Genomic DNA, 13,703 nt, shown 5'->3' on the forward strand with positions numbered 1-13,703 from the left:
ACCAGTATTTCCAGGTTTGATTCCATATCTGAAAGCAGTGGAGAAGAGTATGATAGAACTACTTGTAAGAAAGCTGTAAATAAAGAAAAGGCGTCCGCTAAGTCAAAGGGAAAGAAAGTAGTGCCATAAAAATCTGAATCACCACTACCAAGGGGGATGAGAAGAAAAAAAGCAACTGTCTCTCCTCCACACACACTAGTGCCAGTTAATGATGATGACAAAGAAGCCGAGTCTAGTTCAGCTAAGGAGTGTGCAGATGATGCTCAGGGTCTCGAGGTGGATGCGACCCCTATAGACAAATAGGACCCCCCACTCGCATTGACCACTACTTTGGTGCCTTTTATTGAACGATGTTGGTACCCCGACATACAGGAGATATTTAACACGTGACTGTCTCATCTTCTGAGTGGTAAATACAAAGGGTGCTTTATTCTTAGAGGAGGATAACCACTACGAGGATGGCTGAAGTACTCGAGTTTGAAGAGTGCTTCAGGAACTGTGGTTTTGACTGGATGATGAGAGCACCGGGTAGATACAATGAGGTACTTGTTCGTGAGTTCTATGCTATATACAAAGGAGAACTTCAGTGGAAATATACATAGGGTATGTTGTGGAAGAGAGGTGACCCTATTACCTCTTTTATAATCTGAGATGTGCATATTGATATATCTTCTCAGACTATCGAGAGATTTTTATATGGGCCAGAATATCAGGCCTCGACCAACACCAAAGAGATGGACTATAGAATGGCCAAGATGAGAAAGATCACGAATTGAATGTTGGGTACTGATGATAAAATAACGATGTTTAGGTAAAAAGTTGAGCGGATAGCTGCACATGGTAAGCATGCCACTTAGGTTGCAGGTGGTATCAGCGATTCATATCAAATAAAGAAGGGAATCCTTAGTTTTGAGGGTAAAGCTTAGTGGACACTAGCCTGACACATGTTGTGTCCGACCATAGGAGATAACATTTTGAGCCCGATTTGGGCTGCTATAATTATTGATTTCACAACTGGGTATGCATTTGATATGGGTGAATTCTTGGATAAGGATTAAGAGATAGGGAAGTCGGGGGTCAAAAGGCACTACTAGCCTACCCCTGTATGATCACTCAGATATGCTTAGCTGTGGGAGTGTTGGAGATACCTGACATTGATGAGATAATTGAAGCCCAGAAAATATTTGACATTGGGCTGATTCGGGATACATCCAATCCTCTGGCTCGACCTATGCGACAGGCTGTCGATGCTATGGTGGGATTGTTCCCATAAGATAACCATACAGATGCCCCTGATCTAGCTGAAACTACTGAGGTAGGTGCATAGACTGAGGCTGCACCTACAGATGTAGCAGGTACTTTCAGTGCCTCACCTCTAGTCCATTTCATGCCACCTAGGCCATGGGGTATGCCTCCCGGTGTGATACTATCTCTCAAGCTGTTTGGAATAAAGTCATGACCTGGTTGGCTACTCTTACTACAAAAGTAGGTCACATGAAGGGAGGAGCATGAGGTTGGATGGACAGGTAGTTTGAGGCATGTGATAGGTGAGTCCAAGGGTTCCTAGATGTATTTTAGTTGAGGATTACTTGATAGTCAGGTACTAGGTAGGCACCTAATATTGTTGATATCTGATCAGAGATTGCGTAGATAAAGAAGATGGTCACTGAGCTGTATGAGAGGCCAGTTATGGAGTCGATGATTCCCACAGTTGGTGTGCCTAATATTTGGGTCGTCCCAACAGATGTGCAGGATGAGGAGACCGAGTAAGAAAGAAAAGAAAAGAAGAGAAATAAGAAGAAATCTAAAGCAGCTAGGAAGAAAGCCAGACTTGATAGCATACAGTATAAGAAGGACCATCAGATACTGGTCCTAGAGATGGCTAGGGGAGTTGGTGGGTCGAGATCTCCAGTTCCTAATACTGAGGGGGTTACTGTTATGTCCTCGACTGTCATTGAGTTAGTCCCAATTGATGGGACAATTGCCGATAAGAGTGGGACCCGACCTGAGGACTCACGTACTGATGTTGATGCTCCAACGCCTTGAGCGCCTAGGTATGACCCTGATCCTTACTCTATTTTATTTTTGTAGCACTGAGGACAGTTCAATGTCCTTAAGTTGGGGGTGGGGTTATAAAAAATTTTGGGAGTAGTTTGAAAATTTCCAATGTAGCTAAAACTGAAAGTCTGTTATGACTTGCAGGTTTGATGCGGGCAACTAAGATAGGGAGTAGATTAGCGCGCCTATGGCAGCACAGATTTTTGATTTTTTGATTATGGTTGATGAATTTTGATTAAATTTCTAATTTTTGATGTATTGAATCATTTTGATTATGTTTTGAGTTTTACTTTTTGCTTGAGGAATCAACACTGCTGACTTTTTGAAATGCCATTATGAAAAGTGGTGTTAACGTTGTGCTTAAAATAATTAAAAATGATGGAAAATGTTGAACCTCCTCGAAAATTTTGTTTAAATATTTGTGTGAGACTGTTGAGTATCTAATAATGGCATTAGGATTAGGGATAGTACAGATCGGGACAAAATAATTGCATAGTTAGATAATTAGTACTTAGTAGTGTAGCCCTGTGCAAGTGTTCGTGTAAGGTTTACTGAGTTCCCGATTATGTCGGAATCTAGAACTTTCCTAGTTGCTTTTACTTAGGTATAGAATGGTTAAGTAGGAGATGATCATAGGCCATTGCTTCATGAGTCCACTCGAGCCTAAAATGCCTTAACCAAAGGAATAAATCCCCTTGATCCAAATGTTTGAGCCTTTTTAGACCAATTTTTCTTGTTACACATATCACCTTCCCGTTTAACTTACAATGAACCTGTTTTGGTTCTGGTCCTCCTTTGGACACATTGCACCTCAACCCAAGCAAATTGCCTAAGTGGAGGGTGGATATTATAAGGGTGTGTAAGAGAAAAATGAGCATGAAGATAATGGATACAAAAAAATAGTTGAAACATGGGTCAGGTGTTACTTTCTAGCACTTATCTTTATTATTCTTTTTCTTTTTATATACTTTGTACATTTCTTTCTTTTTTTTCATCACACCTGCCCAAGAGGAATGTGCTTAGAAGAAAAAGGAAGACATAAGGGAGAAAATAAAAGAAGTCAAAAGTAGTGGACCCCAAAAAGAGCATAGTGTCCAGGAGGCTTAATCACTTTAAATATCCATACGTATCATACCAGCGCCAAGCCTACGTTACAAGACAAATAAAGTCCTATAGTGATCCTACTGTGACTACTGACAACTTAGGAAAAGAGCATAAGGGCAACCCTATGGTATTTTATACACGCCGATGATACTTCTTTGTGAGAGAGAGAGAATCATTTGTTATATCCCTGAATAGAGTAGTCAATTCATGAAGAGTGAAGGGGATTTCTTTGACTATGAGTGTACATGGGTTATATTGCTAAGTTGCTAGATTGTTTGATGAATGTAAAACATGTCTATGCCTAAGTGTCTATTGCTAATGTAATTCCATCATCAGATTCCTTCGTGTTTCAACATGTGCTAAATTTCAATACGCAAAATTGAGAGCACAAAAATTAAAAAAATTAAGAGGGAAACAACAAGATTGAAATTTAATTTAAAATCACTGCCATGGGTTTGCTTGAGATCTTCCTGTTTAATCATTGGCTCTATGCTAGAAAATAATAATTTGGTTTTATTTGCCTGAGGACATGCAAGAGTTTAAGTTGAGGGTGTTGATGTGGTGTGGAAACATGACACTTTCAGTGCTTAAAATAGCAAATTTATGCATGAACTTAGGGTATTTTGTTGGATATAGTGCACTTTGGTGTGAATTGCAGGTAAAACAGGTCTACAACAGTACTTGAATAAAAAGAGAAGAAAAAGATCTAAAAAAGATCAACTCTGATCAGTATACGAGTTAGTCTCTGAGTCATAACCAATCGATATGACTCATATATTGAATCGTATGAATAACAACACCAAAAGCCAAACTGAGGAGCCAAGTATGAGAAACATACGACTCTAGTATCCCAGTTGTAAGCTAGGTTACGAGTCATATGCGGAAGTCATAAGCATAACAGAATCTAAGCTACCATCCAGGAGTTGAAGTGTCAATGGTATAGGAGTCAGAAGTCTGAGTACGACTCATATAGGCATGTCGTATACAAACCAGTGTTCAAGACTTAGAAAGGAAGAAGTCCTAGGTGAATATGGATAAAGGACACGAGTCATACATGTAGGTACGACTCTTAAGAAAAAATCTTATGATAAATAGATAGTTAAATCCTTGGGCAGATCAGACACTGGAACAGTTACGACAAGACAGGTACGACTCGTAAGCTGAGGATACAACTGAAGACCAAGTCGTACCGACTGCCGACTTAACTTTAACTTTCCCATTTTTAATAGGATTTTTATGTTATTTTGAGATACTATAAATACCCTAGGGTTTATCTTTTATTATTTTACATGTTGCAACGCTCTTTTACGCTTTATTACCTATTATTACATGCTTTTACAATTGTTCTTGAGATTTTTAGGATTTTATTCAATTAAACACTTTAGAGTTTATTCATCTTATTCTTTTGCAATTGATTTTATATGTTCTTCATTGATAATCATGATTTATTGTGCAAACATGAACGGCTAATCTCCTTAGCTAGGGTTGTGGGAACCCTGGTGGATTAGCTACGTAGAGGAAGTGTGAGACTCAATTGTTCTAGGATTTTTGCATATATCTTAATTTTTCTTCCCAAGAATTAGCCTCAAGTAGTTGTAGTATCTTGAGATTTCCTGTATTCGCATCCATTTGATAACCAGGAAGCTTATGATAAGGAAAAAGAGATTAAGATAATGATACGATAACCAAGTATACCTGAGGTCATAGCAAGGGGCAATAAGGCGACACCCTGAGATGATAACCAAGTCAATGGGTAAAATTTATCTTCTAAGCAGTAGATAATACCTATCTTGTAGGCTTTGCATGCAAAACAACAGAATAATTGGGTTGATCACGAGAAATTTATGCAGTTGAGAAGCCAGGGGGAACACAAACTTAGCGTTAGTCTCATATTTATTTCAACTCAAAAGTACTCAAGAATTGGTTACCATTTGTGATAGATAACAAAAACCCCCTATTTACTTTCCTGTAAAGCTCGTGGATTATATCAAGGCAAGCAACCATTCATATTTTCCCTATGGGATTGACCCCAACCTTGCTGGGTTACTATATTTGCAATCGACCGTATTATACTTCTAGCTAAGGTGTTGTTTTGGGCGACATCAAAGAACCACCTAATCCCATAGAATCAAGTATGTCAGACGCTAAGGCTTCTTATGAGCGGTGGGAGAGATCTAATCGCTTGATCTTAATACTCATAAAGGATTATATAATTCAAAGCATTAGGGGTTCTATCCTAACAACAACAATGTCAAAGCTTACATGAGGCAATTGATAAATAATTTGTAAGCTCTGATAAGGTGTTGTCCAGCACCCTTATAAAGAGGCTCTCAAGTATGACATTTGATAGAAGTCGTACAGTGTATGCGCAAGGGATATTGTTGCTAAACTCAAGTCTCTTGAGGTTGATACGTCTGCACTATTTCTTTTGCTTTTCATTCTTAACTCTCTTTCTATAAAATATGATCCATTCAAGATATCTTACAACACACATATTGATAAATGTTCAATCAATGAAATCTTGACTATGTATATCCAAGAAGAGGAGAGGTTGAATCATAAGACACCCGAAAGTGCTAATTTAGTGACTCGTGATAAGAAACATTCAATAAAGGTAAAAAGTGTTCCTATGAAAGTAAGGGAAGTCTTGACAAAGACACTAGTCGTTTTTGCAGAAAGAAGGAACACTGAAAGAAAGATTGCCTTAAATACAAGAAGTGGCTCTAGAAAAAAGGTAATTTTACCTTTTTATGTTACGAATCTAATTTCATTGAAGTTTTTGATAATACATAAGATATCGATTGTGGTTCCACAACTCATATAGCCAAACCATGCAGGATTTTCAAACTCTAAGAAAGCTGACAAAAAGTGAATAAAATATTTATTCTGACAATAAAATGACCTCACATATCGAAGGTGTCGGGACTTATAGACTCATTTTAAAAGATGATTTTTAATTAGATTTAAAAAATACTTTTTATGTTCCATCTCATTCTAGAAATTTAATTTATCTTTTTAGGACTATCAATATCTTGTTATGATTTCAATTTTCATTTATCTACAATTAAACTTTTGAAAAGCAATAAAGTTATTGATTTTGAAAATTCGTATGAAAGTTATTTAAATTTGAGCTATCCCCCAGTATAGAATGTAATATCATAACTCTTCATAATAAAGAAATTAACACTAGGTGATGTATTATGAATGAAAACTCATCAAGTCTTTGGCACAAGAGATTGAGACATATCTTTATTGAAAGAATTAAAAGGTTAGTTAATGATGGAGTTCTTGGAGCTCTTGATTTTTTTGACTTTAAACTTGTGTGGGTGCATAAAGGGTAAGAAGACCAACAAATCCACTAAAGGTGTCAAAAGGAGTTCTCTATTGCTTGAGATCATACATGCAGATATTTGTGGACATTTTCCTACCCCTTATTTGAATGGTGAAATATATTTTATCTCATTTGTTGATGACTATTCAAGATATATGTATCTCTATATTTTGTTTAATAAATCAGAAGCAATTGATGCTTTTAAAGTTTTAAAAATAAAAGTAGAGAAATAAATTAATGCTTAGATCGAAATTATAAGATTTGATAGGAGTGAAGAATATTATGGTAGGTACATAGAAAAGAGACAAGTTAAAGATTAATTTGCTGAGTTCCTTGAAAAAGAAGATATGATTGTATAATATACCAAGACAGGAACACCACAGTAAAATAGCGTGGCAGAAAGAAGGAATCAGACATTAATGGACATGGTAAGAAGCATGATTGGCAGATCAAGTTTATCTTTATCCTTATGGAGTGAAGCCTTAAAAACTATTTTGTATATTTTAAATAGGATTGCATCGAAAGCTGCCCCTAAGACACCTTTTAAATTATTTAAAGGATGAAAATCTAGTTTAAGCCACCTACACGTTTAGGGATGTCCAACTGAAGTAAGGATAGAAAATCCACATTTTAAAAATTTAGATGAACGAACAATAAAAGATTTCTTTATAGGCTTTGTGATTAACTCTAAATAATTCAAATTTTATTGTCCTTCTCATCCTCTTAAAATTTTTAAGGCTAGAAATGTTATATTTATTGAGGAACATAAAGTAAGTGAAAGTGATTCAACTCAAGTGCTAGAACTAAAAAAAAGGGAACCGCTTATGGTACCTTTATATACTAAAAACTTGAATGCAAATCAGTTAAATTCTCATAAATTACCTGAAGAGCAACAACTTCAAGAGTCACCACCACTTGATGAGACTCATGATGGACAACACGCTTTACTTGGATCTATTGTTGAAGGAGTACCTGAACAAGTGGAAGTAAGAACATCCTTAAGAGTTTGTAGACCAATAATTTCTAGTGACTATGTTGTATATCTTTGAGATTCTGATCATGATATTGGACTAAAAAATAATCCATGTTCTTTTTCACAAGCCATGAGTGGAGAAAAATCCACACTTTGATATGATTCCATGAAAGAAGAGATGGAATATATGATTAAAAAAATAAAGTCTGAAATCTAATTGAATACCAAAAGAAGTCTTTACTATAGGATCTAAATGGGTTTATAAAATCAAAATAGACTCGTCTGATAATGTTGAACGATATAAAGTTAAATTTGGTGTCAAGAATTTCACTCAAAAAGAAGGTATTGATTATCATAAAACCTTCTCTCCTATATTAAAGAAGGATTCATTAAGAATAATCATGACATGAGTATCTCATTTTGATTTAGAGCTACATCAAATGGATGTAAAAATAACTTTTCTGAATGAAGATCTTGAAGAGGAGGTATGAATGCATCAGCCTGGAGAATTTAGTGATAAGGATGAAAGTCACCTTGTCTGCAAGTTGAATAAATCTATTTATGGACTAAAACAGGCTTCACACCAATGATATATTAAATTTCATAATGTTATTTCTTCATTCAAATTAACGGAGAACGTCATTGATCAATGTATATACCTTAAGATAAGTGAGAGTAAACATATTTGTCTAATCCAATATTTTGATGACATATTATTTACTAGTAATAATTTGGGGTTGTTGCATGAGACAAAATAATTTCTTATCTAGAATTTTAAAATGAAGGATATGGATGAAGCCTCATATGTCATTGGCATAGAGATTCAAAGAGATATATCTCAACGATTGTTTGGACTATCTTAAAGAGCCTACATTGAAATTTTTTCAGAAAGATATGGAATGAAAAACTATTCACCTATAGTAGCACCTATCATTAAAGGTGACAAATTCTCATTGAATCAATGCCCACTAAATGTATTGGAACAAGAGCAAATGAAAAAGATTTTATATGCTTCACTTGTTGGAAGCCTTATAGATGCACGGTCTGCACTAGATTGATATTGCCTTTAGTAAAAATGCTTGATAGATATCAAAGTAATTCTAGTCTTAATCATTGAAAAGCTGGTAAAAGAATTTTGAGATATTTACAAGAAATCAAGGATCTTAAGCTTACATATAGATTTTCTGACTCATTGAAAGTCATCGGGTATTTAGACTTCGATTTGGATGAATGCAAAAATAGTGGTAAATCAACCTCTGGATACATTTTCCTTTTTGCTGAAGGTGTTGTGTCTTAGAGAAGTGTTATGCAAATCATTATTGCAACATTCACAATGAAAGTTGAATTTATAGCATACTATGCAGCTACATCAAAAATGTTATGGTTGAAGAATTTTACTTCAGATTTTAAAGTTGTCAATTCTATTGTGAGACCATTGAAATTATTCTGTGATAATTCAGTTGTGGTATTCTTTTCAAAGAATTATAAGAGTGACAATCGAAGTAAGCACATCGACATAAAGTATTTGATAATTAGAGATCGTGTCAAGAAGCAAGATGTGAGTTTTGAACATGTTAGTACTACTTTAATGATTGTTGATCCTATGATTAAAGGTTTACCAGTTAATGTTTTCAAGGATCATGTGATTCGTATGAAACTTAGTAACTCATTGTATTTTTGTTATATTCTCTAACAATTTGTCGAGACATTATCATTTTTGTTATATGAACGTGCACATTTTGATCTTCATGTATCATAAAGTGATCATTGGATCCAATAAAGTTGGACTCTGAATGACTTATATAAACTTATTTATAAAGTTGTTGGACACTTATTTAAAACATAATGTATATCATAATACATGGAAGAAAGTATTTGATCAATAGCATGACCGTCATGATTCTTGTATTAGCATATTCTTGATAAAAGTGATTTTTGTATAATTATTAAGTTGATTGAATATGCGTTAATGATCATATTATTTATTTTCACTCATAAAGGATTGTCTGATTTTGATATGTGGGTCAAGTGGAAGAATGTAAGAATATTACTGACCCACATATTTTTTGTAAGAAATTTACCTTGTCTTTCAAATAAAGTAATAAATCAGTCAATTACTTTTTCTCCAAATTATGCATATATGGTACAGAAATAACTATGAAAGTTTCTACGGTTAAAATTGTTTGCCTAAGAGTCCCTAGCGTACTTTTAAATATATCTAGGACTCCATCAGTGTGACATAACCTTTGATAGACATAGACTAGAAGATTCTAAGGTTTCTTCTCTACCTCTTTCTTATTAAAGTTTTGACAAAGGATTCTCCACAACACTTACAACGATGGCTGAAGGTACGTTCCTATTTATTTTTCCGTTATGCATTACTACTTAAAAGGAGCAAACTGAAAATAGAAGACTGGCCCCTGGCTCTCCCATGATAAAAGGTTCTACGCCAAAACAACGGTTTTAAAAGGATATTTATATATATTCAACAATTATATTATGTAAACAGTGGTGAAAACAAATGTATGGACTTGCTGCTTCTGAAAGGCAAAATAATTAACTGATAACCAACTCCAGATTGCATAATTACTTGCAAAGGGTCTGAGCTCAACAATTAACCATACATATTAGTGTTTGATACAGACAATCAACGGAAGAAAAGCATGTCTACTTTATGTAATAGCGGAACTACACATCAAAAAAAGTGAACCAGTCCAAGTCAAATTTGAGTTGTTTTTTTCTTTGATTAACTCCCAAGTTTCTTCACATGTGATTGCAGATACACATTGTGCATAGCGTTTTAGTTATATATAATTCCCTTTTCCTGAAGTACTCTCTAATTCAACTAATTCTTAGTTAATTTTCTAAACTGCTTTCCTGAATGTACTTCACAAGCAAAGGAGTAAATTTTACGCTTAGAAAGCAAAATAGTAGTGGCCTATTGGGGCAGCCGGCGAAATCTTCTATTCCGAAAAACTCCTTCATCCCATCACCAATTTGCCATCGAATATCAACGTGCTGAATGTTTACAGGAACGTATATGACTAAGGGTGTATGTAAGTTAGTTCATCTTCTTTGCATTCTCTTATCTCTATATCCATCACATTTCGAGAGGTAGAAGGCAATACATAACAACACTGTCTTCTTGGTGATAGCAACTGCATACATACTATGCCATTAGACCAAATGTTTCAGAAATTAAACATAGAATGGTACCTACAGCAGAAATAATTAAGAATTTAAACAGTACAGTCAAACCACTCTATATCAGCATCATTAGTCCCAATATATTTTGGTTGTTATAGAAAACATAGAATATAGCATAATATGAAAGATTGATTCCACGAAAACATGATTGTCATAGTAAAATGTTGTTATAGAAAGGTCTGACTAGGATTAAGTTGATTAATAAGCTCGATCGAGAGAAACATTACCTGTTTTCTGTCAAGGTCTAACTTGTGTGAAACCACTCTGATTTCATCTAGTCTTCTAGGTGACACCATGGTGATAGTGCAGTTCTCAGGGGTTTTCTTCTTGTAAATAGTCTTGATTTTTCCATCAATTCCAGAAGACACATTATCTAAGAAATAAACAAGCTGTCTTTTGCACGGATGGGGTTCATACGGCCTTGTGTCAAAATCATAATGTCTAGCCAAATCACTTGTCTGCCATGGGAAATAGCTCTCCTGTACGCGCAGAGCATCCGGCAAGAACAAATTATAGGTGAATATTTGAACAGCATATCCCCAAGATACAGAGACTGTCCAAGTAAACCAACGATCATAGCATACTGTTTGCTGCAAAATCCGATGGGGATCAAATTTTGCTGCCTCGTATAAATGCTCTAGAGCTTTCATTTTTGTCATATTGGGGAATATGGCATCATTCATCTCCAGGTGATGCAGAGATACCAAAGGTCTAAGGGTATGCGCAGCCAACACTCCGAACATATTTCCTCTTACATCCAGCTGGTATTTCAAATTCCAGAAAAACAGCAAAAAATTTGTGTCACTAACCTTTTAGAAAAAATACCTTTTGAAATTTGTAGTCTTATATCCCAACCATGACATTTCTGTGACCATAAAAATATGTCATGATGGATAACACAAAAATCGTGCTTAGATTATTTCCAAATATAGAATTGTAGTCATTTTTCGAAACGACCTATTAAGTGCCCATGAAATGAAAGAGGAAGTAACCATCTGATACGATAAGCGGAGATGGGTTAAAGTAACATGTTCTAACTGTTTAAATTAGACTCAAATATACAACTATCATGGTATGTCTTGTCAAGCTTTCAAAATATGCTTATTTTAAAACGTGTTGTGTCAAAAGTATTTTTTGAAAAAGTACATACATTTGGAGAGTAATAGTTTGTATTTTACTAATCAATTTGAAAAATATTTTTCCTAATATTGCATCCACAATTTGTGCTTGATCAAAGTGTCAAATATGCTTCTAGAAAAAAGTTATTATCTTTTTCCGGAACCCTACAAAAACTCACAATCTCTGCCACAGCCTCTTACCTTTTGGGTGAGCACTTTGTGATGAGCATTTTGTGGTAACCTGCTCATTGTGCAATAGCTTACAAACCACACATGTAAACCGCACTAGGCGAGCTCATGGTTGAACGGCAGCCGGAGGCTGAATTCAATTTTAAGCCTCCCACATAGAAAACCCACCTCTCAACCACTCAACTATTCCCTTGCAGACATTCTCTGTCTTAATGTACGTGTCCGTCTAAAAAAAGAATGCATTTTTCTATATTTAGTAAATTTTTTAATTTCAACATCCTACGGAACAAGTTTAAGATCATAAGATTTCGACTTTGTGTCCGGTCAAACAAAAACACTTAAATTGGGAGAGAGGATTACAAATTGGAAAAGAAAAAGGGTACCTGATGGAAACCTGGCTCATGTGTTAAACCGACACCAAGTTCCGCCAAACATGAATAGATCCTAGCATCACTGCCAAAAAGGTGAGGGTACCTTTCAATGCATGCATCAAACACTTTGCCAAGAACTTTAGCCAATGGAGAACTTATAGCAATGCCAGCTCCACCAAAAGCCATCTCATAAGAAAAAGCCTTATTCATCAAAAAATGTTCTGAATTCGATCCTATATAGTACCAAAGCCCATGATCATATTTAGACAATGTCTTCAATAAATTTTCCGTGAAAAAAACTGTGTCATCATCCCCAAAGACATACCACCTAACATTCGAATGGTTCAACGCCACTGTCTCAGTGACAACACGTGCCACACGAATCGCGGAGGGCGTCCCTCCACGAAATGTATACTTAAATCTTGATGTGTCCCCTGAAATGCAAATCGGAGGCAATAAAGAATCGTTTGCATTGTTTGTATAATTAGATGGCATTTTTTCAAGAAAAACACATCCCCTCATTTTTCTACCTGGTTTCCACCACATCTTGACTAATTCTTTTCTAGCGGACCACGCGTGCTCGTTAGATGCAATACCAAAAACGATATGTTCAAGAGTCGTATCGGATGATAATGATGATGATGAAGAAGAATCATTTTGGAGTGAAAGTGATGTATGGAGTGATTTGGTGTTAGGAATAGAAAAGTTGAAACAAAGGAGGTAGATTATAAGAAGAAAAGAAATGATCATGATGATATTTTTAACGCCATTGGAGCATTGGGTTTTGTTGTTGGTTACTTTAGACTGCATTTTTTTTTGTTTTTTTGGATGAAGAATGAAGTTTGTATTAGCTTTAGTATTATTGGACATTGGTGTAATGGAATGAAGTGAAGAGAGGAGGCAGAGCCATTCTTAAGACCGGAAACTACGCCCAAAGTAGAGTAAGGAAATTTGACTTTTCTTATTGGCTTCAAAAATCAATTTGTATCTCCCCACGTGTGATAGACTAAAATACAAGGAATTATGTATGCACTAAAAACAAAAACAAAAGCACAAAAATAAATGTATGGTGACATAAGAGGAGATCGTTGACAAAGAGTGCGATTTTATAAATGACATCGCAATATAGTGAATTTGGAGAAAAGTTATTCCCATATAAATAAACTAGGAAACTTAGCCGCGCGATCATAAAATATGTTATTAAATATAAATTATTTAATCTATTAAAAATAATTAAAGAATCTTAAATTGTGAAACTCAACTGTGAAATATTTTGATTGTATACATTAATATCAAACACATATTGTATCATATTAATATACCAAAAAAAAGAATACTTTTTTCATCCCAAA

At 35.1% G+C, this 13,703-nt stretch overlaps 1 protein-coding gene across 2 annotated transcripts; it reads right to left on the reverse strand.

Annotated features, from left to right (window-relative positions):
* Window positions 1-10,027: 10,027 nt before the first annotated feature.
* On the reverse strand, window positions 10,028-13,344 carry LOC107852088. Of its 2 annotated transcripts, none has more exons than XM_016697138.2 (3): window positions 12,364-13,338; window positions 10,901-11,434; window positions 10,028-10,624 (listed from the first exon to the last, which is right to left on the reverse strand). In XM_016697138.2, exons 1-3 carry the CDS (start codon window positions 13,219-13,221, stop codon window positions 10,511-10,513), a joined length of 1,506 nt encoding a protein of 501 aa, XP_016552624.2. In that variant the 5' UTR covers window positions 13,222-13,338; the 3' UTR covers window positions 10,028-10,510. The 2 variants fall into 2 exon arrangements, with proteins under 2 accessions (XP_016552624.2, XP_016552625.2); XM_016697139.2 differs by having other exon boundaries at window positions 10,548-10,682; window positions 12,364-13,344.
* Window positions 13,345-13,703: the final 359 nt, after the last annotated feature.

Source organism: Capsicum annuum, chromosome 5 (assembly GCF_002878395.1).
Source record: "Capsicum annuum cultivar UCD-10X-F1 chromosome 5, UCD10Xv1.1, whole genome shotgun sequence".
NCBI classification, from domain to species: Eukaryota; Viridiplantae; Streptophyta; class Magnoliopsida; order Solanales; family Solanaceae; genus Capsicum; species Capsicum annuum.